General features: G+C 41.0%; 2 protein-coding genes across 3 annotated transcripts in view; both read left to right on the top strand.

Moving 5' to 3' along the window:
- ddr2l (discoidin domain receptor family, member 2, like) overlaps nt 1-5680 on the top strand; it is a 29223-nt gene extending 23543 nt beyond the window's left edge. For both annotated transcript variants that reach the window (XM_061039119.1, XM_061039120.1), the window contains 6 exons: nt 1000-1244; nt 1363-1490; nt 2236-2433; nt 2571-2805; nt 3195-3344; nt 4659-5680. In XM_061039119.1, the coding sequence (XP_060895102.1) occupies nt 1000-1244; nt 1363-1490; nt 2236-2433; nt 2571-2805; nt 3195-3344; nt 4659-4793 (1091 nt within the window). In that variant the 3' untranslated portion in view covers nt 4794-5680. The remainder of the gene's footprint in view (nt 1-999; nt 1245-1362; nt 1491-2235; nt 2434-2570; nt 2806-3194; nt 3345-4658) is intronic.
- A 9259-nt stretch (nt 5681-14939) lies between these two features.
- On the top strand, nt 14940-22028 carry LOC132974856 (protein-lysine 6-oxidase-like). Its single transcript, XM_061039156.1, has 7 exons — nt 14940-15622; nt 17654-17762; nt 19185-19316; nt 19420-19576; nt 20316-20411; nt 20724-20839; nt 21682-22028. The coding sequence occupies exons 1-7, from the start codon at nt 15091-15093 to the stop codon at nt 21686-21688; spliced, it is 1149 nt and encodes a 382-aa protein (XP_060895139.1). The 5' UTR covers nt 14940-15090; the 3' UTR covers nt 21689-22028.
- The last annotated feature ends 1360 nt before the right edge of the window (nt 22029-23388 follow it).

Here is a 23388-nt window from a genome sequence, read left to right as displayed (position 1 = left end):
ACTTCTCTTCCATTGCTGAAACACCTGTTGGTTTGACCTGATAACTGCTCTCATATCTGGCAAACCGAGGGGCGTCCAAAACGGACGTGTGGGGGTCTCCTTAAAACCGCCTACCTTCTCTGGTCCAAACAAATCCAGAGCATTCAGGACCAGAATCTAAAGTTAGAAGGAGGACATACTGGCTGCTGCATTGTTGTCAGAGAAGCACTTCAACATGTTTCCTTAATGTCTGATCATATAGTGAGGTCACTTTATCATTCATTTAATATGTTGGTCTGGTCACTAGAACGAGCGTTCCACTTTTGCTTCGGTAATGTGTCCCTGTAAACACTTAGACTGTAGTGTTTACAGGAACACAGGCAATGAACATAGCTTCATAAATATAATACAAAGTAGATGCAATGCATACATGTTTGTAGCCATGGCTTATTTGCAATTACTGTCCCTGGCTTGGCTATTAGGACTCAACTTTTAGACTTGCAGAAACATTATAAAGCAGTACAAATGATTGATTATAAGTAAAGGAAGGATTATCAGCGGAAACACAGTGAATGTCACAGACTTTCTTAAGTTTCAGCCACTGCTTTATATGAGTTTTAAAAGCCTTGAGCTGTGTCAGTTTTTAATGTCAGATGGTAATGTGTTCCTCTTACTGAGAAGGATGACTGACCAAATGTAGTTCTGCGTTTGGTGCCACCGTAGTTTCCACCTGGTGTAGCACTTATTCCGATTCCCTGTTTGGTTGGTTTACCAGCTGACTGTTGATTGTTTTTGGAAAATCAGTTCTATACGAGCCGCAACCTCTGGTGTTAAAAAATGAAGCCAATGTGGAAGTGCATAAAAACTGCAGTTCATCGAGTGTCCACTTGAGGCTGGGTCAAAAAGACCTGGAAGTCACATACACACCCGATGTTAAAGAAAGTTAAAGAAATCAACATGTTTAAAGGTTAAAAAAACCCACTTAAATTAACAAACAACACTTCATTTTCTCTCCAACAGCTTGTGGAGGAGGTTACGCAGAGCCAGACATCACCCAGTGCACTCCCCACCAGTGTTTCCATAGCAACGCACCGCACTACGCCGAGACGGACATCGTGCGGTTGCAGGGCGTCACAGGAAGCAACATGTACGCCGTCCCCGCCCTCACTGTGGACTCTCTCACCAGAAAGGACATCTCGGCGGCGGAGTTCCCTCGGCAACAGCTGATCTTCAGGGAGAAACTGGGGGAGGGGCAGTTTGGAGAGGTGAGAAAACAGGGGGCGGGGCCACAGACACTTAAAGAACACTTCATAAAATAAATTAAAGTTCAATTGAAACTCTAGCATTAAAAAATGATGTTTAACACCCCTTTATCTCCTGAAGGTCCACCTGTGTGAGGCCGAGGGTCTACCAGAATTCCTTGGGGAGGGGTCGCCTCTCCCTGACAGAGATGAACATTCAGTGCTTGTGGCTGTTAAACAGCTGAGGGCCGACGCAACCAGCCAAGCCAGGTACACAGCGTATCAGTTAACCAGAAACAGTTCAAACGTCAGTCTCTTCAGCCTTCAAATTCACCAGACCAGACTGACAAAAACAATCATTCTATGTTTAAAAAACCAGGCGTTGCTGGTCTACTGGTCTCTGCTGGTTAGTATTTTGACACAGTTACCGTGTTGGATCTGAATTAACGATTTTGTAAGCAGTCAACTGGCTTCTCCTGTTTTCAAGTCAAAAATGTTTGAAAAAAAATTTTCTCTGGGGGATTGGACAAGAATAATTCAAAGGCTGCCTTTAGATCAAATAAAATAAATCTCTTTGACAAAGAAGTCTGTCTTTGTAAGGACGTAGTGTGTACATTTACTGCTTGTGCCTACACTGCAAGCTACCGCACGCTAGTTCAAGCTAACAGTTTGGCACCTGCCTGTCCCACAGAAAGCTTGAGGCCAACCCCGTGTCCTTGGGGTAAAAGCAAATCAAATCCATCTTTAACGTTTGACTTTTGTTTTCAATATTGTTAGTTCATGTCCAAAGCAATTTCCCTGTAAAAAAAAAAATTAACCAATCAGGGGAGAGGTACACCAGCAACTCTCATGTTTGTCAGTGTGCATTTTTATTCTTTTCATCCATGAAGTCTCTTGACTTTTGGTAGAAAAGATAAAGTCTGCTCCTTGTTTTTGGAAAAAAAAAAACACATTACAATCTGAAAGTAAAACAAATGAAAGCTAAAGACGTCCTCTTCATCTTCCTGTCCCTCAGGAACGACTTCCTGAAGGAAATAAAGATCATGTCTCGTCTGAACGACCCCAACATCATCCGACTGCTTTGTGTGTGCGTGTCGTCCGACCCGCTGTGTATGGTGACGGAGTACATGGAGAACGGCGACCTCAACATGTTCCTCTCACAGCGGGAGATCGAGAGCACGCTCACACACGCCAACAACATCCCCTCAGTCAGGTTAATTTATATCATACTTACTATGAGGTTATAATGCTAATATCATGTTAGCTGAACTTTTACCACCAAGTTGATATCAATCCATAACTTCAGGAGAAAAAAAAAGTTGACCTTCTTTTTCCTGCTTCCTGCTCCAGTCTATCCGACCTCCTTCACATGTCGGTGCAGATCTCGTCGGGGATGAAGTACCTGGCGTCTCTGAACTTTGTGCACCGTGACCTAGCCACCAGGAACTGCCTGCTGGACCGCCGTCTCACCATCAAGATTGCGGACTTCGGAATGAGCCGAAATCTTTACAGCAGCGACTACTATCGCATCCAGGGCCGGGCGGTGCTGCCGATACGATGGATGGCCTGGGAGAGCATCCTGCTGGTGAGGGACAAGACGAGTTGACCTGAGATAAAAGACAAAAGAAAAGGATGATAATTTCCACCTGGTTTTTGTAAGCTTTTATTTAGATGGGGCAAAATCAAAACTAAAGTCATTTCATTCATTTACTAAAAGAGCAGCTCTAGAAGTAAAGTTTGTTATATTATTTAAAGTGTTATGTGTTTTTGTACTTTAAATACTGGTACCCTGGCACTAACGGCAACCAGATCTTTTGAAGTGATGTCTCAGTTTTGGTTTCTTTACTCACACAACAGCTTTGTTTTTCTGTCACTGATTAATGCTGCTTTGCTGAAGCTCTCACAGTGAAGACGCTCGTGTTATATTCCACTTAGAAATTGTTTTTTTTTTTTCTGCCCTTGCCTCTTCTCCAGGGTAAGTTCACCACTGCCAGTGATGTGTGGGCGTTTGGTGTCACCCTGTGGGAGATCTTCACACTGTGTAAGGAGCAGCCCTACAGCCTGCTGTCTGACGAACAGGTCATAGAGAACACTGGCGAGTTCTTCAGGAACCAGGGCAGACAGGTGAGGCCAATCAAACCAACCCACAATGGATTTAGCTTCTTTTATGATGTGTCTTTTATCGCTTGTAAGGTAATGTCCTCTATATTGACCACCTATCACAGCAACTGCAAGTCGCTTAAAAAACTTTCATCAGTGGAATAATTATGGAAGTTTGTGATTCACTGTAACTGAATATAAACTTTCACTTTAACGTTTCAGACATGTAGCATTACATGGAAAAAGCTTCTAACTAAAAAAAACTTCACAATAACTTCACTCCATTTGACATCGACAAGGTTGCCGTTTCCTCCACATGGGGGAGCTGTTCAGTCATTATTGTGCAAGCTTTACACGTGACATCCAATCTCAGGATCCCTTTGGCGCATGTCAGAATGTTTTTTCTAACTTGTATATGTCATGTATGTCACAGCACATTTTGACCTCTTGGACCCTTTTTAAATAATAAAATAAACATGAGTTCCAGAGGTGAGACATGGATGGGCATTTCAGGAAGAAGAAAGAAGTTACACTTTATTAATCTAGCTGAGGGAAATTACATTTTACACTCTGTTATTGAGAGATGCTACACACACACACACACACACACACACACATGCACAAACAGGATCCTATGGACATGCACTAATGGAGAGAATGGGGGGTTCTGTGCGTAGCTCAATGGCGCCTCGGCAGTGCTCAGGAAGTGTACTGGCACCTCTCCAGCTGCCAGATCAACTTCCATATTTAGCCCGCAATGGGACTTAAACTAGGGAAACCCTGTTTGTCAAATATCCAGTAACCACATGAAGATATTTTAATGCCAACTGTAAACAGGCCCTGTGTTGATTCATTTCAAACCTTTATTTAATCCTCGAAAATCATTGAGGTCTCCCTCATTTACAATGATGTCGAGATACAAATCACAACAAACAAAAAAGGTCACAAAATAAGACAACAAAGACAGGTCAGGATGATTCTCAGTAAAAACAATGGCACACTGTGGTAAAATGGTTTGAGATTATTGTCTGAATTTGTCCAAGAGAAATATGAGTGTCAATCTTGAGAGAGCAAAAAAGCTAAAAGCGATTGGAAATGTATACAGCATAAGAAAGTACTTCTGAAACAGTGGCAAGGAAAACGCACTTTTACACAGGCAGAAACCTCGAGCAGAACCAGACTCATGGTGAATGGCCAAATGCCGTTTACCAATGGGACGAGAAAGTTCCTTCTGTTTTAATAAGATATTATTTAATACAGCACTATAAGTTTTTAAGATGCTCCTTCTGAAGTTCAAGCTTTAGATCACTGTTTAACTGTCCTCTGTCACCCTGCCAGATCTTTCTTTACGGCCCTCCACTCTGCCCACCTTCACTCTTCGAGCTGATGATGCGCTGTTGGAGCCGAGACATACCGGACCGACCCACCTTTGAGGGACTCTACCAGGCCCTGAGGCCCCACGTCAACCAGTGAGCCGAGGCCTGGAGGACGTACCACTCAGGGTCTCATTCATGGTGGGTTTGTTCATCTTTGGACTCCTGTAAGAAGACAAACTGACACGAGAGGACAGAGGACTGGAATTGCGTTGCGAGAGAGTTGCTGTCATGAAGAATGAAATAACTGTGGTCCGATGGATGGTTTACATTGTGGTAACAACGGCGCTCTATTCTGCAAGACACGATGTAGAAGAGAGACGGCTGGTCGACTTATTGGAGAAGCTTCCTGTGACTCAAAATGTTTAAATCAAAACCTTTTTTCAGTCGATAGTGAACAAAGATTTTTAAGCTTTTGAAGATTTCTATCATTTGTGATTTCACAGTACTATCTTTTGTAAGCCCTCTTGACCAAAATGTCTTGTTTGACCTTTTCACTTAACTTTCTTTCTGTCCTAAACTTTGTTTTTTCCTCGCTTTGGCTTTTTAAAGAAGCCAAAAACTGGACGGACTCTTCATCATGGTAGTTTCTCCTTTCCCTGTGGTTTTTATTGTTAATGTAAAGCACTGTCTGTGTCTCTCAGTTATTCATGTTCTTATATTAACCCACACTGGAGCTAGGGCTAGGGTCAAATTGTAGAGTAGTTGTATTTTTTAGATTTTAATTCTATTTTATTGTTCTGGTTTTTACAGTATTTCATATTTGTTGGTCTTGGATGTTGATATGAATGTTGTTCAGCTGAGGTTCACGTTAAGGTGCCGGGAGGCTGCGTTGAAACCTGTGGGGTTCACGGACTGAAAATCAGTCTGATAATCGTGGGTGACTGTCTCGATTCTCGATATTGAAACCAATAAGTAAAATGTGTTGTGCCTTTTTTGTTGCCAAAGAGAAATAAAGTATGTAAGTAATAAAAAATTGTAAAACCATCCTTTTTATGAATGGCTAATTTATGGCTAAACAGTTTCTATGCTTTACAATTGTAGCATGAGTTGTAATTATGGGAATTAAAGCAACATCAACAACACTGTTTCTGGTGCTTGAGACTAATCAAGAAAGGATCTGAAGGTGACATTTAGCAAAAACTATATTCAAGCCTATGACGTGCACATTATTGGTCTCTGTTAGCCGTTACACTGTAAAGAAAACAAAAAACCTAGTTATGACTAAAAAAAGTTAGTGCCTGAGGGGGCCTTCGGGAGGTCTCGCCTTTTTTTATATTAATGCAAGACAAAGGACAATATACTTACAAAACAACATGAGAGACAATTACAATTTCAGGGGTACTGCATATGTGTGTGAGTGTGTATAGGCTCTCTGGTGAAGGCTATGGAGATTCTGGAAGGGAAGAAAGAGAAAAAGAAATACAAAGCCACACAAAGAATAAAAATAAATACATGAATAAATAAATAGCTTGACGCTATAGCAATGATAAAAATATTCATCTAAAATATAGTCATCCACATCATTGCCACCATCGTCATCACTACCATCAGTAAAAAATGAATGGTATTATGATATCAATGGAGACGGGGGATGTGCCGCGAAACCTCCCTACCTGCCTAACTACCACACAGACACGGATTTGGTTAACACAACATTTTTTTGACTGTCCTGAATTAGTGAAAAAAGCAAAAGCAACCATTTATTCTGGTGCCGACTAGCAAGAGTGACAACTTTAAAAGTTTAGTTGGCTAATTGCACACACTCCTAAACTAAACCTCTCAAGACTGTTTAGCAAAGTGGATATGCATCCTGAAGGACAAATGCTCCTTATTTTTGTAATAAAAAATAACGTTACTGTTACTGATCAGCAATGTGAGAGATCTCAGAAGGACTTCAATTTATTGGTCATTAAACCTGACTTGCTTGGTTTGATGCATGGATCATCTTTCGGTTTCGTAAGGGACGTTTAGGTTACTTTATAGTATTGGAAAGTGATTGCAGGGTATGGTGTTGCAAAACGTTGCAGGACAGAACATCTTATCTTTGTGAGACCCATACTTGCTATAATTATCCTTGGCGAAAGAAAAGCTAAATTTTACAGAGATAAAAAAAGAAGCAGAGGTTTGTTGGAGACGTACTGGCTGAGTGGAAACAGCTTTCATAAGGGTGGTTCAACTTTGGTTCAGACCCAAAAAGAAAATCAAAGGGAGATAAAGAATGGTCCAGATTTTATTTTATAGGGTCAACTAATGTTGCCAAAAGTCTCTGTAGTTTCAGGTATGAAGAGTAATTGACTCTTTTCATGCTGGAGTCTAAAAGTAGGTTTCACTATGATTTTTAGATGGCAACAGAAATTCCCTCAACGTGTAAAGGTTTACACAACACTGGGCAAGATGACAGCTGCTTTTGTGTTTCATTTTCTAGCTGTGTGTGATGCTAGAGTAGTCGCAGCCAAACCCAACCTGGCTGTAATTGTTGGTGCCGCTCCGCCTGCTGTTGTCCTTCTGAATGTGTAGAGGTTTGGTCAAAATGAGGATTATTTTAATCTCTTTGGTGTGAACATAGTCACGTTCACAAAGATGCAAAGAGAGAGGCTTAAGTTAACTCTAACTTATTTTAATGGCAATTAAATGACCAAAATAATATCAGGGGATCACAGATAACATCAGTAATCAATCATCAAATCCAAATGTTTGAGTTTGAGTACGTGAAGAGACAGAAGAGATCAATTAAAAGGCTACAATAACCGCCCTAAAGACTCTTCACACATTTTCAAATAAAAAAGGGTGGTCAACAACTGAGCAGATTTAAGGTGATTCTATAAATCCTTTATCAGAATCAGAATCTGATATGATTAAAAGAAAAATGAAAAGTAAAATGGGCCCAAGAATAGAGCCCTGTGGAATGCTTAATTGTATACATGTGTTGCACGACAAATGATTGATTTAACAAGACAAACAATGGCCAATTGGATACGAAGGTAGGTCATTTGTCGAACTTATAAAGTCTATATTTTAACATGAATGCCAACTGCAGAGTTTGAATTTGCTCTCACAACCTACAAGCCAGTTACGGACAAACCAAAAGCATCTCAAGACACTTGAGACACACAAAAAGCAGATAAAATACCTTACTGATTATGTTAAAAAAAGAACAGGTAAAAGACCATACTCATTGCTATATTACAAAAACTCAACGTTAATCTACTTTGAGCACTAAGCAACATTTAGCAAAGTTACAATAGCAAGAAAAAACAACCTTTTAAGAGGCAGAAATCTTGGCCAAAACCAGACTAATGATGAACAACCATCTGCCGAAACTGCGCAGGGCTTGAAAAATGAGGAAATCAGGACATATCAGGTCGGGATCTCTCAAAAAATGGAGAAAAAACTATACTTGACTATGATTTTTTTTTATTTAACTACTTAATATAAATTAAAAGGAACAGTGCACCCCTTCCATGAATCAGAAAGTGGCAGTCCAGCTCATACTGTTTGATATACTCTACAGATGGATAGTGAAAAGTACAATGAAATATGAGCCACCTCTCTGATGTTTAATGGAAAGTGTGTGGATCTGTACTCTTAACTGTTTGACCTTGAAGTCAGGGGCCAGTAGGCTGAAGTGGAATCAGATTCTGTCAAGTTTTTATTGAGTCTGGCTTCTATTAGCTTCTGTGAGAGCTGCTTTACAGGCAGATTAGCAGATATAAGCTGTGCCGACTGAATGATTAACTGTTGTATGACGGAATGGGGAAGGGTTTTCACGATACCTGTTTAAGTACCAGGGCAACAAAATACATGCTAAAGGCACCCAATGTTTGATGATTTCTTTTTTTGTTTGATTCCCCAAAAATTGAAAGCAAACTCCAGCACACTGTCTATAGTTTGTATCGCACAAATACTGAAGAACTTTGAGAAGATGTAATTCTAAATTCTGTTTTACAAGTAATGCAATGATGTGTTTGTTGTGGGGAACATTTTAAATGATCTGAGCTTACTCATTTGATTAATGCCACGGCAAATATTAAACCGATTTTAATGAAAATCAGGCTCTTTGATATGTATAATGTGTGGCCCAGCAGATGCAGGAATCCAACCCAGGGCTGCAGGAGTAGGCTGTATAGGTAGAAGGCATGCTCACTACCAGATGAGCTAAACAGCTACTGTCAAAGGTAGCGCTCTTTGAGATGTAACTCATTCTGTCAAGAAATTAATTTCAAAGGAGCTCATTCTGTGAGGAAGCTCTCTCTGTCAAAGGTAGCTTTTGTTCTTTTGGGTAATGTGGGGTAGCTCTGTCTATCAGGTACAGTAGCCCATTCTGTAAAAAGTAGCTAATTTCATCATGTAGGATTTCTTTGGAAAAAGTAACCTGAGGAAATGTAGTTTGGAGGTATGTTGGAGAAGTCATGTTTCGTCCAATTTAGAAAGTTGTCTGTCTTTCTTTGTCTCTGAAGATATGACATTTTTTTTTAAAGATCTGGTGCTTCTCCTCCCGGCCAATAATTAAATAATGGAGATTCATAATTCAAGCAAAGAATGAGATTTAAATTTTTTTAAACCTCAGTATAGGTAATGGCAAGATGGGGGAGGGGTAACCTATATTGACTAAGGGGGAAGAAAATACTGAATGATAAATTCCTACATGAGCATTTTTTTATCATGGCTGCCCTTTGGCCTTTTTATAAACACAAAGCAGCACCTCCATGGCATCAAAAACGAAGCCTTCCTGAAATCGCAAAAAGGAAAAAAGCGCAGTTCTCCAAGCGGCCACTTGAGGCCAAAAGTGAGTCAATCTCCATAGAGACATCTTTAGAGCAGAATTAAACATGGTAACATCTAAAGCACATTGCTCTATTCATGAACACTTTACAGAGGCACATATTCACACAACTCACCCTTTTTTATTCTATTGAGGTGTGATTTATGATAAATTAAAGGCGTGGCCTCTTTGAGTGACTGCTAGATGTCTGCTTGGTGTCACTTCAGCTAATTCAGTTTATGAACTTTAACCTCAGTGTTTGAGCTGTTGGATCCTTTTGGAAAGGTTTTCATGTAAATCTGTCTTGTGTTCCTTCTTGGCCAAACAGGCTTCTGCTTCAAAGTTGTTGTTCTTTTTGTTAATTGAATGGAGCTGTATTGGGATTGCCTTTTAAAGCGGATCTTAAGTCCATACTTGAGGAACTGGAGGTTATATCAGCCCTCGAGCTATTTGAGAAGGTGATTTGTGTTAGAAACTGATGAGCTCACTTCACAGAGACGAAAGAAGTGTAGAAACTTTGGCCTAGTTTGTTCAAAAGCAACTTCAAATCAGTCAGACTTGACATTTTGTGTGTTGTTTCATTCATGAGTTTGGGATCTACTTTTCCTAATTAAGCACAAATTTCAAAGTTTTAATGGACAGATAAAATTGCAGCTTGTTTTAAAATGTAGACCTTTAACCTATTTATTTGCTCACTGTAGCTTAACATATGGTTGAATTTAAGTTTGGTCATGTGCCTTACGTGCCTCATTTGCTGAATGCAGGTGTGACGTTCACCAACATGACTGCATCAAGTATTTAACACCTTTTTACAGGCCAGGCTGTGGAGGGTATCTGCTTTGTGCTCACTACTTAAAGGCACAATGTTTAAACTTCTTTATATATAAAGTGCACATGTCATGTCTCTCAGACTCAATGTTGATGTTCTATATCGTTTCTGAAATTTCTTATGTTTGAACAACAGCATTTCTCTCATTGTGTTCTACATACACTCTATGGTGATGATGATGATGGTGATGAAGGCCGTACCATTGTGTCTGGTATTTCCATGGCTCTTTATGTGTCCTGTGTACAGGAGGCCCCCTCCAGGCGGCCAGCCCTCATTATGAAGCTGTTTAAACCGCTCAGATCAGGCCGACACCTGCTTCTCATTGGAAACAGCAGCCGCTGCTGCCTTGTATTCCTAAAAGGGAAGTGCAGATCGCTGCGATAAAGCCAGCCTGCCTTTGATCTTTATACTAATGTCATAAAAAGGAACTCTTGTTCAGCTTGATCACTTTTTCCTTTAACTTGAAGGAATCACCTCAACTACGTACACGTGTTGCTGCTGCAAGCTAGCTGCGTGGCTACCTCCTGCTACTGCAGGAACAATAGGGCGTTTGCATTTCCACTGCCAAAGAATCCAGGTGTGACCTGGTGTGATCCTGCACTGAAGTCAGTGAAACATAACACTTCATTCTAAAATGTATCATACTATTACTCTTCAAATGTATTTTTATTTTCAGAACCAAAACTTTTTCAATATTCACATCAATTTCAGATTACACCTGTGGTGCTTTAGCTTTATTAAAACTAAGACTTTCTGAATCTGAGTTTAGTCAGTACGGATAGAAACAGAGAGTCTTCATATGACATTTTCTAGACAGAAAACGAACATCCATCTTAGGGAGCTACTACTGCTGACATGCAGAGGAGGCATGCTGGTTATGAGTGGTTCCCGTGTCCAAAGGCGTTATTTTCACGTCTTCCACCATCTCCACAGGGATGAGGGGTAACCCCGTATCAGAGCTGGCCTTCACAAGTTTTTCTCTACAAGTCTCCCTGCACTCCAATGACCTGATTCTTCTATGCAGCTGGAGTCTTCTCTTGTAGTTTTTATAATATGCAGGTACTTGTAAGAACTCACAATCACAATATCCATTCCTTGAATGGTCATCGATGTGGTATGAGTGGTTTTGTGCCTGTGAAAATCAACCAACAATTCTTTGTTTTTTTCAGCATTTATCTAGCGGCAGTTCCGTTGGCACCAGCCTGCAAAGTCCATGCTCGTTTACACCAGCAAGAACATCCTCAGTGTGCACAAATGGTAAATGTGTGTTTTTCATCAGTTAACCTGACTACTTTGTCTTTGGACTGAGGGAGGAAGCCAGAGTACCTGGTGAGAACTCAAACAAGTACGAGGAGAACATGCAGACTCCACACAGAAGGTACCAGTCGACCGGCCAGCAAGTCGATGCACTAAACCTCCTTGTTTTATGACAAACTGCTGACCACAGCACCTCCATGTCACCCAATGTTAAACATTTAGCGGCTCGCAAAAAGCAGTACCTGATAAACACAATAATTCCTGGAATGATTTTGAAATTATAAATAACAAATTACTGATACGAGGAACAATATGTCAACAATCTTATCTTGACATCAGGCAGGTTATTTAGATTTCAGAGATTTTCCAGTAGAGCAGATGGAACTACAGACATCACAGTGGATGAAGCAGCTGATAGTTAGCAGATGCTCCAGCTGTCCCTTCAGGGGGACGATGTACAGGTTCATTAGGTCTGTGCTGAAGAATGTGTTCTGTACATTAAACAACAGGACAACAACAGACCCTAAACAACACGTTCAGGGTTCATCTCAGGCCTCACAGTGTGCTGTGTTCCTAATGTCCCAGTGAGGTTCAGTTAATTGTAATTTTAAGTTGTTTTTTTTGTGTCGCTTCAACCTTCTTCTAAATAAAGCTAGTTTAAAATCTGCTGCACCATGAACACAGCCATGTGTTACCCATGGACTGTACATGAGAAGAGAACGCAGTAAATATGCTGTAAGCATGACGTAAGAGGAAATAAAACAGTCTGGAAGTATGCTTATTTTGTCATCTGGTCTCACATGATCAGTCATTTTTTGACCAGAGCCCGATTAGCTGCGACCGGACGTCTGAACATCTAGCATGTTTGAAGTCTTGGTGGAATACACTGGCACATTGAGAGCAGAGCCAAGAGCCCATTCCACAACTCCAGAACTGTATTTCCTGATTGCACCTTCAAAAACTGGCAGACACAATGGAGGAAAGTATTTGGCAACAGAAGGCATGCCTGTTTCATGTGTCTTCATCCTTTCTATCACCAAAGATATGAACGAGAGAAACGTTGGAAATTTTGACTTTAAAGCGTCACTCAGTGCTGGTTGTGCCGTCACCCTGGCTCTATGTAGTGGACCTAGCTGCCAACCAGTGTAGGCTGAGGTTGGTTGTGTATTTTACCTTGTTTTTGAATAGCTTGCATATTGCATGACTCATTTCCAGCTCGCGACTTGCTGGCGTTTGCAAAAATCTGAAATGTTCTAGTACTCCTTGTTTTTAGTTTTTCTTCTGGTGGATAGAGTTTCTCATCCATGCTAGTTTGTTCTGATTTAGAGTGCGTGCTGCATCACGTCGTTTGGCTTCTGCTGCCTTTTTGCTTTGTTGTACATCAGCATTACCTAATCCCATTTATACACATTCATACGCTGCTGACAAAGCAGCAGGAGCAACTTTGGGTTATGGACACATAAACATGTGGCTGCAGAAGCTGGGGATCGAACGCCCAACCTTTCAGTTGAGAGACGACTGACTCTACCGAGCTGCAGCCGCGCCTTAAACAACTTCTGCCGTTAAACTAAAGTGTTGGTGTCATTTAGAAGCTGGTCAGAGGATAATTTGAAACCCTTCACTGTGTGTGTGTGTGTGTGTGTGTGTGTGATTTAGTGTGCAGTATGTGGGTGGCAGGTTGTGTGTTTTACAGTGTTCTGAGAGGAGGAAACTTCACTGTTGGTAAGTGCTTCAATTTCAGCATTTTTAAAGCATCCTGAGTTTTCAGCGGGGGGAAAGAAGGGCGTCATTTCTCCAATAAAACCAAACAAAAGCGGCTTGAATGGATTGTACAGTAACAGAGGCCTGGATTGTTCGCAGCTTGCAATACTTTTAACCCTGACGTATACCTGTGAAAAATAAGACACGTACCTTTTTTTGGGTCTGCTTTGAAAAGTTAGGAAGTTACAGAAAGAGAAGAAGTGTAAATCTGACTATAAGATATTGAACAGTTATGTTCACACTTCAGATGTACTTTTCTGTCCGTTTTTTAGCACAATGTGTAAAATAATAGAGCAGCTCTGACCACAGAGATAATTAGACTGAGACAGGACGTTATGAGGCCAAAGCATCACTCTAATTACACCTCCGCCTCTGAGGAGAAAACAATGGGTCAGAATGGCGATTTTAAAAAGAAGCTACTTTTTTTCTCCCAGACCAGCCTTATTTTAAGATTTTTAAAGAAACATACCAGTTTTTTTAGGACAAATCCTTGTCCAACTCAATCCATCCATCCATCCATTATCCATACCGCTGTTCCTGTTTGGGGTTGCGAGGGGCTGGAGCCGATCCCAGCTGTCATTGGGCGAGAGGTAGGGTTACACCGTGGACTGTGCGCCAGTCTGATAAAAACTGGACAAAGCCATTGGTACCTATTCGTTTAGCAATTTTTGCAATCTGCATCTTGTTTTTCTAAAGCCAGAAGGGACCATATTTGGACATTTCTTTATTCTGCTACATATTTGGGCATTTTAAATTTGAGTTATATTGACGACTCATTTTGGGAGCCAGACTCAAGTAGACATCGGAAGAACTGCAGTGTTTGGAACTGCAAGACAGAGCGCTACTGCAGGTCGTTCATCCCATCTGCAGTCAGACTGTTTAATCAGACTCTTTAACAGCATCAACACCTCATGCTACACACTGTGTGTTTTTTTAAGAACAAAACCCTTTTCCTGTGTAGTTACTGTGTAATTATACATTATTGTATTTTTTTATTTAACTGAATGTAAATATGTTTGATTTGATTTTAACTTCTATTTTTATTTTTAATAATTATATTCCCGTCTCCTGTTTTCTGGAGCTGCTGTAATGCACAAATTTCCCCCACGGCTCCAATTCTCATGCCCTTTAGTTTTTACTTATGTTTAATTGTGTTGTTGTAAAGCACGTTGTGACCTTTGTCTGTGAAAAGTTCCATATAAACAAAGTTTACTTACTACAAAATAAATCTCTCTATGTGGGGTCCCTTCAGGACGCTGACTTCTGAAAGCAAAAATGCAGAATGGCAAACTTTTTAATCAACCTTTCAGGACTTGTGGTTGCTCAACCAAACAGTCCCTTCTTCTCCCACTTTGTTCAAACACTGATTATATTTCATCCATTGCAACTGTTTCCAAACTCTTCTGTGCATTTGCAAAGTTCTATCGGGGTTATTTAGGTGCAGAAAAAGAACAAACAAATCAGACTTGATGGAGTGACCGTGGCACATTTTTGCAGATTTCCAAAGTTGACTCTTATATCACATCTGTTGTTGACTCCTGGAAGAATAAATGTCACACCAAATGAGTCAAAGGGTGCATCCAAAACCACCTTGAGGTTTAAAACGTTCAACTCCTCCTCTCTCCCCCTTCTCCTCCTTGCTCTCTCTCTCTCTGCAGTAACAGCAGTAGAAGCTGCTGAGCTGCAACACTTTAGAGAAACTCTTCAGATGAGCTGCTGTGTGCTGGAAGAAGAAAATAGTTCATTTTTAAAAAATTAATATATAAATATAATTTATTGTGCATCATGAAGGAACTCTCTCCTGACACCTTGTTGCTGTCTTTTGCACATTTTTGCTTCCTCAGTAGTTTTCTATGCGGGGCTCGCGCTCAGGAGGCCACAGGTGATGATGATGCTCTCCGGCGGGGGTTGACATGGCAACATAACGGGCAGGTTTTCAGCATCCTGAGCCGCGGCTCTCAATACCGTCCGTCAGCTAGGAGGCGAGTCGGGTCACCCCGCCGCGGTAACCCTGTGGTCGTCCTCAGCAGCGCTAACGACACGGTCCCCGCAGCGTCCCGGGGCTCCCCGCGGGTCCCTGCCGCCAGCAGCGCTGCGGCATTACGCGCACTGACGCGTCAGCAGCAGCGACCGGCGCCCGGCAGCGAAGGAGACTCTGCACCGGTCAGAAGGGAGGACATGATGGTCGGGGACGATCCGTACAACCCGTATAAGGATTCCAACTATTACCCCTATTACAACTACTATAACTCTTACTACAGACCCAGACCAAGGGCTCACCACCGGCACGGATACGGAACCAGCTACCACCAGAACGGTAATCCACTGTGTCCTTTACGTTTTTGTAATTTTCTATTAAGAAGACACTTTTGTCCTAAGCAATGTACATCACAGAGTAAGTACAACATAAGAAAGTAGAGAGGAGGAAACAACGTCCGGACGCCTTCAATCCGATCAGACACACAGGTGCTGACAGGAAGTGACCAGAAGCAGAGCACCTGTTTTTTTTCTGTTTTCTGTTGTCATGAAAGTAAAGAGAAAATAACTTTCTGATGACCTTTCCGGAAGAACATCATCAGACAAAGACTCAGAAATTAATGAAATTGGATATTAGAAATTGATGTTAGTCTTATTTGTCCAACACTAATTGTAATCCACGTAGAAACAGATTTCAAGTAAACAGAATTAAATGTTTTATTTTGGAAACAGTTTATAGTTTCATCATCCGTTAACTGTAAAGAAGATTAAACTGTGATGGTCTGGATCCTACATGCACGTTTTTTTATGGGCTAATTATTCATGAAGCTGAGTCCCTTGGTGATCTTTGATGCTCATATAAACAAAGACAGATGTCTCTGGGTTACATGCCTGTCATTAAATTTAGTCTTAATTTAATATGGATTTTGATTACAGTGTTTGGAGCTTTTATTACTTTACTGTTACAATCAACCATGAGGAATGCAGGACTTCATTCAAAGGGTTATTCCTCTGAAATAAGCATCGGGTATCTTGTGTTTATTTCTCTTCCCTCTGCAAAGATCTACAAGCGTCTCATCCCCACCGCCACTATGAGGTCATAGTGATGTTAAAATCTTCTCAGAAATCCAAACAAGATTTCAGTGGGAGATTCTTTTCATCATTTTTCCTGGCCCTATTTATTTTTAATTTAGTGTGAGTTTTAATTTTTTTAAAAATTTAATTTGAGTACATGAGTTCAAGGTTTAACCCATGGTATAAAATAACTTCTGTAGACTTCCTCAGAAGGCAGCATCAAAGACTAATGAAATCCTTTGGGGCAAGCGGGGTGAGTATGGCAAAATATAGTCTGTGTCTGTATGAATCCTTTCTGTCATATCAGATTAACAGTCAAAGTTAGTGACAATGAAATGCATGTTGTAGCACATCAGTCATAGAGGAGAGACATAATGTGAAGGGGATCCTTAGAAATAAGACAAGGGCCGAGCCTTATGGCTAAATTATGTAATGATCCTCGATGGTGGGTCCCCAGCCCAACGTTGGTCTTTACTTGGACTAGGTCAGCTAGGGCTCAGACTTTGCTAATACTTTCCATAACCTTGAACGTCTGCTTTAAACTGTCACCAGAATCTGTTGTGCTGTGGACTATACCCACATGAGGGATCTTTGACATTTGTGGCAAGTTCAATGCGTGTTTTGATTAAATTGGAAAAGAGGCGTCAGCCCTGAAACCCCACCAGTTGATCGCTGTTGCAAAATTTGGCTCCAGTTGCGTAAATTGTTTGCACCTGTCACAGGGGATATTTTGGCTACATTTTTCTATCCATTTTCTTCCGCTTATCCGATGTCGGGTCGCAGTGCCAGCAACGTTTTCCAGGTCTTAGGGGAATCCGAGGACCCGACAGGATATATATTCCCTCCAACGAAATCTGGGTCTACCAGCTGTCTCCTCCCAGTTGGGCGTGCCTGGAAAACCTCCAAATGGAAACATCCATGAAGCATCCTAATCAAATGCCTGAATTATTTTGTTCTTGTAAAAATGCATTCAGCTTGTGTATCAGATATATCTTCTACACCAGAGTAAGATATGTTCTGGTGAGAGATAGAGATTATATACAGACAAATCTCCAGAGAGAATTATGGGTGATCCTTTTATCTTGATAAGATGTAAGATGTATTAAGCTTAAGCTTAATACAAAGTTGCCCTTAAACACACAGCCAAATGTGCAACAGAACCAGAATGCAGTTTTGCACCTGTATGGCAGGAAGTCACTTTCAGGACCACCAGGTGGCGGTGTTGTGTACTGTATCTCGTCAGAGGATTGCTTTAGTGCTTATTTAAATGTGTTTTGTTTTCTTGTGTTGTTTGCAGGTCTCCCCGATCTGGTTCCTGATCCATACTACATCCAGGTCGCCTCTTATGTCCAAAGGATGGCCATGTACAACCTCCGCTGTGCCGCTGAGGAGAACTGCCTCGCCTCGTAAGCCTCGAAAATGATTGCACGTCACAGATTTGTGCTGTCTTGCTTCTGAAAGGGTTTTCGCTGCCCACATCGAAACAACCCAAGGCCTGGTACCAGTCAGAGCCCTGGATATTGGCGACCCTCTTTAGATTATTCAGAAAGGAACTCATTACAGTCTTGTTTAAGCTCTTTGAGTCTCTCACAGTAACTCTCATTACATGTATTTGTTTTGGTATCCAAATATGGAGGTTTTCAGAATAAAAACAGTCCATTCAGATTCACCCAAATCTTCAATGCTAATTTAAATCACTGGGAGAAAATTGCTCCTTTTAAAAAAAAGTTCAAACATGCAATTATAGAATTTTTTTTTTTTTTACTGGACGCGTTTCAAACAGGAGAATATGATGGACGTGGACTTAGTGGCAAAGAAGAGAAAATATATTCAAAGTGAGGTGAAATGCCAAGTGGATAAAGCCTGTTCCAAAATAAGTATGAACCTTGTGTTGGCTTTCATCCGAGGACGTGGAGTAGGACTGCGATCTGTTGGACAGGCAGGTGCTAAATACTGGTTAGCTTGTGCTAGCAGTAAATGTACACACTACGTCCTGCAGGGAGTGTGAGCTTCTGGGGGCGATGAGCCCAGGAGGAGGGGCCCAGTTTGAATGTTATGTTTACAAGCTGCAACGTAAAATGCTACTGACTCGAACTTTAATCATAGCTGGTGCAACCAAGTGCTGAAAAACAAACAACCATACATGTTTGTATTATATTTCGGAATTTCTTTGCTATTACCTCCCCTTATTTCCTTTAAATATAATATGCAATATTTAATATGCAATTTTTTGATCCAGCAGATGTCGCCCTTGAGCACCAGCATGAAACCAAAACAACTCGCCCTGCATTGTTGTGTTAGCATGCTAATGCTAGTGATCTTTATTATGCTCGTATCTTCACACTGCATGTAAATTTACCTGAAATGAGCGTGATCTAGAAACACAGTTAATCAGTGAGTACAGTATGTTATTCTTCTTTACTCTAGTCCCTCAATTAAACAACTTTTATACGTGAGGGGAGGAGTCAGCCGGCCGTCCCGACGATGTAAACAAAGTGAAGCTATGGCTTGGAAAGCTCGGAAAACCTCGCCGACAGCAGGACTCGGGTGTCACACTCATTGTAGACAGTCATGACTCACAGAGTTATTTTCAGAGGATATACTTGATTTCTGCTACATTTAAGTGTGAAAAATCGCATATTCTTCCTTTAAATGAGGTGTGAATGAAAAGCTCCATCTGTGTGGGAGCATATATGTGTCCCAACAGCACACCAGTGGTAACATAATCCACTTAGTTGGTTCTTATTTTGCTTTATTTGTTTTACATAAAGTTAACAGTAATCAAAATCCTGACATGTTGATTATCTCCTCTCCTTGTCCTACTCCAGTTCAGCTGCTTCCTCTCAGGATTATGACACCCGGGTTTTGTTGAGGTTCACGCAAAGGGTGAAGAACCAGGGAACAGCTGACTTCCTGCCCAGTAAACCTCGATACTCCTGGGAGTGGCACAGCTGTCATAAGTAGGTAGCTGCTAGCGTTAAGCATCATCAGTGTAACATTTCTTTCCGGTTTGTGTGTTTGTTTAAAGAGTGTCTTCACAAAGGATTTGTGTCTGTTGTTCAGTCACTTCCACAGCATGGACGAGTTCAGCTTGTACGAGCTGCTGGACTCGAGCACTCACGCGCAGGTAGCCGAGGGCCACAAGGCCAGCTTCTGTCTTGAAGACACTTCCTGTGACCCGGGATACTACCGCCGCTTTGCCTGCACCTCACACACTCAGGTACGAACTATAGAGTACCTGAAATCACCCATTGGCCTCTTGAATGTACAAGAAGCCCAGAGTCCAGTAGTTGGGTCTTCTCCGGAGCTAAAAGTGACCATTTGGACTTGTAGCCCAATCCCAATCTTCGCCCGTAAGCCTAAAGACTGAACCCTAAAGAACTTTGAAGACATCAGGTGCTTAGCGCTTGAGCGCCACAGTGCATTAGGGCTTGAGACGAGATAAAACCAAACAGCATTTCCTTCTTCAACAGACACAGGCTCAATTTATGGGAGCAAGCCAGGTAGTGACGGCACAGATACTATCTACCTTACCACATAGCCCCTATATGCAATTCAAATGTGTAGAGCATGCACTGTGGTGATTTAATGCATATTGATATGTAGGACTAGGAATCCAAGGGTGTCTATCGTTTCAATTTAGATTCTTGGGGTTACGTTTTGATTCAGAATCTATTTTTGATTCAAAACGATTCTGGATTCATGGATTCAAAGTCTATTTTTGAATTTGTCCATACTTCATGATCTACTCCAGTTATCTGTGAGACTGGCTGAATTTCTTGCTGCTCCATTTGGCATTCTACTTAAAGAGCTAGCCTTAGCACTTAGCATGGAGTGACTGATCAGCCCAGAAAAAAATGTTTTTTAGAAGTTATGAATCGATTTAAAATCTTGTTAAGAATCTCGATTTCTACATAAAACCATTTTTTACCCACCTCTATTGATATGTTTACCTACAGGGTTTGAGTCCCGGTTGTTATGACACTTACAGCGCTGACATCGACTGTCAGTGGATCGACATCACTGACGTCTCGCCTGGAAAATACATCCTCAAGGTCTGTGGAGATCATTTGTGTTTTCCATTCACTTCCAGGTATCTGTGGAATCTGTAAAGTACAAGTGGTAATCTGTATTTGATCAAATTCATCAGCCCATTTGATTGAAGGAACGTGTTTAACCATTTTCAAACTGACTTCACTACTATCCCACTGAGTGTGACGTCTCCGGGAAATGACAGCTGTTATATATGAACATGACTCAGCAAAAAAACAAAGAAAAAGAAAAATATACATATACTTCTTAGGCGTGCAGATATTCAGTATAGCATCCCTCCCTCTTGTGTGATATTCATCGTGTCGTCCCGGCAGGTAACCGTGAACCCCAGGCAGCAGGTTCCAGAGTCCAACTTTAACAACAACGTGGTTCGCTGTGACGTCCAGTACACCGGCACCGCCGCTCACATCTCCGGATGCACCACAACATCGTAAGAAATGCTTCCATCTACTTTGGGTCCTGTTTAACTATTTTACTGTTATGAAGTACATCTACAAAGTCTATAGTGTGCCATCAGTTCAGCTAGCCCACATTTATTGTACTATTACTTAAAGGTCCTGTGAGGAACTTTTGGTCTGTGTCAGTTTTGATGACCCCTGTAGACAAAGCTGTATCTTTCAACATTTTGTTTATACATGTGAGGGTCATTTTCTCGTTATAACAAGAAACCAGGCAGAAGTTTCCCCCAAAATCAATGCAACACGCTTCCGTATTCGATAGACAAGAGATAAGGGGAAAAATATTTCAACTGGGGTTTTCCTTAAAAGTATCTGGGCTGCACAGTGCAGTGGTTAGTGCTGTTGCCTCACAGCGAGGAGGTTCCTGGTTTGAATCCCTGTCTGACAGGAACCTCTCTGTGTGGAGTTTGCATGTTCTCCCCGTGCATGTGTGGGTTCTCTCCAGGTACTCCGGCATCCTCCCACAGTCTAAAGATGTGCTCGTTTGGTTAACTGGTGACTCTAAAAGGTGTGAATGTGAGTGTGGCTGGTTGTCTGTCTCTATATGTCAGCCCTGTGATCGGCTGGTGAACAGTCCAGGGTGTAACCCCGCCTCTCGCCCCATGACAGCTGGGATCGGCTCCAGACATAGTTGACAAAGTATTATATTTAATATTTACATATATATATATGTGGATGAACATCTTTACACCGTGTAGTTCCTTCAATATGACAATGAAGAAGAAACAGACCTGAAAAAAATAACTTCAAATTATTAATTTAATGATCCATACTTTTTACAAGTGTTGTTTACATTGTTTTTTTTTCTTTGCAGCTACTGAGATCAACTCCGCATCATGTGCTTGAACACAAACGTTGGAGATGCTGCAGAAGAATGAAGATTACAGTTACTAGTGTCTTTGATAATTTGGTTAAAGAAAAGTTATGTGGGCAGCATTAAGGGACTTTGGTGAGTTTAGATGTTGAGTAATTGTTAAGTTATGTTAAAAGTTACGGACTAGGGTTGCACCAGCTTTTTGTAACTCCATCATCTATCTGGTATGTAGTCAAATTTTTCCCCTTTTTAAATTAAACATTGCATTGTATCATGAGCCGTTATCAAATATGCACTCCTGAAAGTATCTAGATCATTTCAGGAGGACTGCGAGGGGTCTCCTGATGTATATGAGTGACGTAAAAAAAAAGTCACCCCCACACAGCTGTTTTGGACACCCCTCGGTTTGCCAGATATGAGAGCAGTTATCAGGTCAAACCAACAGGTGTTGCAGCGATGGAAGCGGGCAAGAGAAGTGGTTCAGATAGCTCAAACTAGGATCAATATTGGAGATGCTTTTGAAAAATGGAGAGAGGTTAGAACACAGAAAGGTTTACAGACCCATGCAGAGCTGGATAAACACTGAAGCTTCAGAGTCCACCACATGGTGACCTGAGTGAGCATCGACTCTAGAGAGGAGGGGGCGGGGGGAGACAGCTCTCTACTATGTTTTTAATTTTGAGTGCAGTACCCATTTTAAACACTAGGTGTCAGAGTTACATACTGCTCCTTTAATATTACTAAAACAAATGAATTCTAAAAAAAACATCCCCCGTACAGTGTGTGCCGATAAAGACATGAGCTGTTGAGACCAAAACAGTTTCTGTATCTGCTAACATGTTATTTGCTGTCAAAAAGGACATTTTAATATGAGGTGTTAATGTGGACACTTGAGGAACTGCAGTTTTTTTCACTTGTGCATTGGCTTCTGTTTTTTAAGACCAGAGGTTGCTGCTTGTTTGGAAGTTGCCAAAAGGTGGTGCAACCCAATGCTTGTACCTTATTTTACCTTTAGTTTTTCTATTTTCCTCAAATGACAGAGTTTCTGTTCTTTTATTGCTCGTCTGTCTGACGGCATGACTTACTGGTTACCGAGGTGACCGTTAATTTAATTTAACAACTTTGAGAAGACATAAAATGATTTAGGGACTTCACCAGTTTCTTAAACTTCTTGTAAAGATTAACTTCTATTATGTTTGTTTTTCATTCTGGTGCTTTAGAATAGTCTTTGATTTTTTTGGTGCTAATTCTGATTTTGAAATTACCTTTTTTGTGTCCTAAGCTGAACTTGACTAAAACTTTGCACCAGAAGGACACAAAACAGATGCTGTTGGGAGTCCTGCTAGAAATTGTACTCGTCTTTGTTTCTGTTGTTGAATGCTGTAAAGATTGTGTAAACAGTGTGTACTTGTTTTGTAACCACTCATAACTGCAGAGCTGTATATAACTTAGCTCAGATGTCATGTCATCATCAAACTGCCTTACTGCATTATGTCACATTTATAAAGTTTGCTTAAATGTGGGCAGTGTTTTTGTGTGTTGACCAATTGCATCACCAAGATTTTCAAACAGACCCTAGTATGTTCATATCATAATAATTTCACTCTGTGATCCTCTGTAGCAGCTTTGCATGATTTACATTTCAGAAAACGTATTTATCTCACCCTGGTGTCTGTGAAAACCTCCTTTGTCACAGGAGATTTCAGG

Source organism: Labrus mixtus, chromosome 5 (genome assembly GCF_963584025.1).
Source record: "Labrus mixtus chromosome 5, fLabMix1.1, whole genome shotgun sequence".
In the NCBI taxonomy this organism is placed as follows: Eukaryota; Metazoa; Chordata; class Actinopteri; order Labriformes; family Labridae; genus Labrus; species Labrus mixtus.
Note: the sequence above shows the minus strand (reverse complement) of the source record. Positions and strands in the feature narration are given on the sequence as shown.

What these genes read in the sequence shown, in the direction of transcription:
- LOC132974856 (XM_061039156.1), top strand. Translation starts at nt 15,091, where the DNA reads ATGAAGGAACTCTCTCCTGACACCTTGTTGCTGTCTTTTGCACATTTT. An exon ending in AACCAGCTACCACCAGAACG is followed by an intron (nt 15,623 to 17,653) that starts GTAATCCACTGT and finishes TGTTGTTTGCAG; the next exon opens with GTCTCCCCGATCTGGTTCCT. An exon ending in CCTGCACCTCACACACTCAG is followed by an intron (nt 19,577 to 20,315) that starts GTACGAACTATA and finishes GTTTACCTACAG; the next exon opens with GGTTTGAGTCCCGGTTGTTA.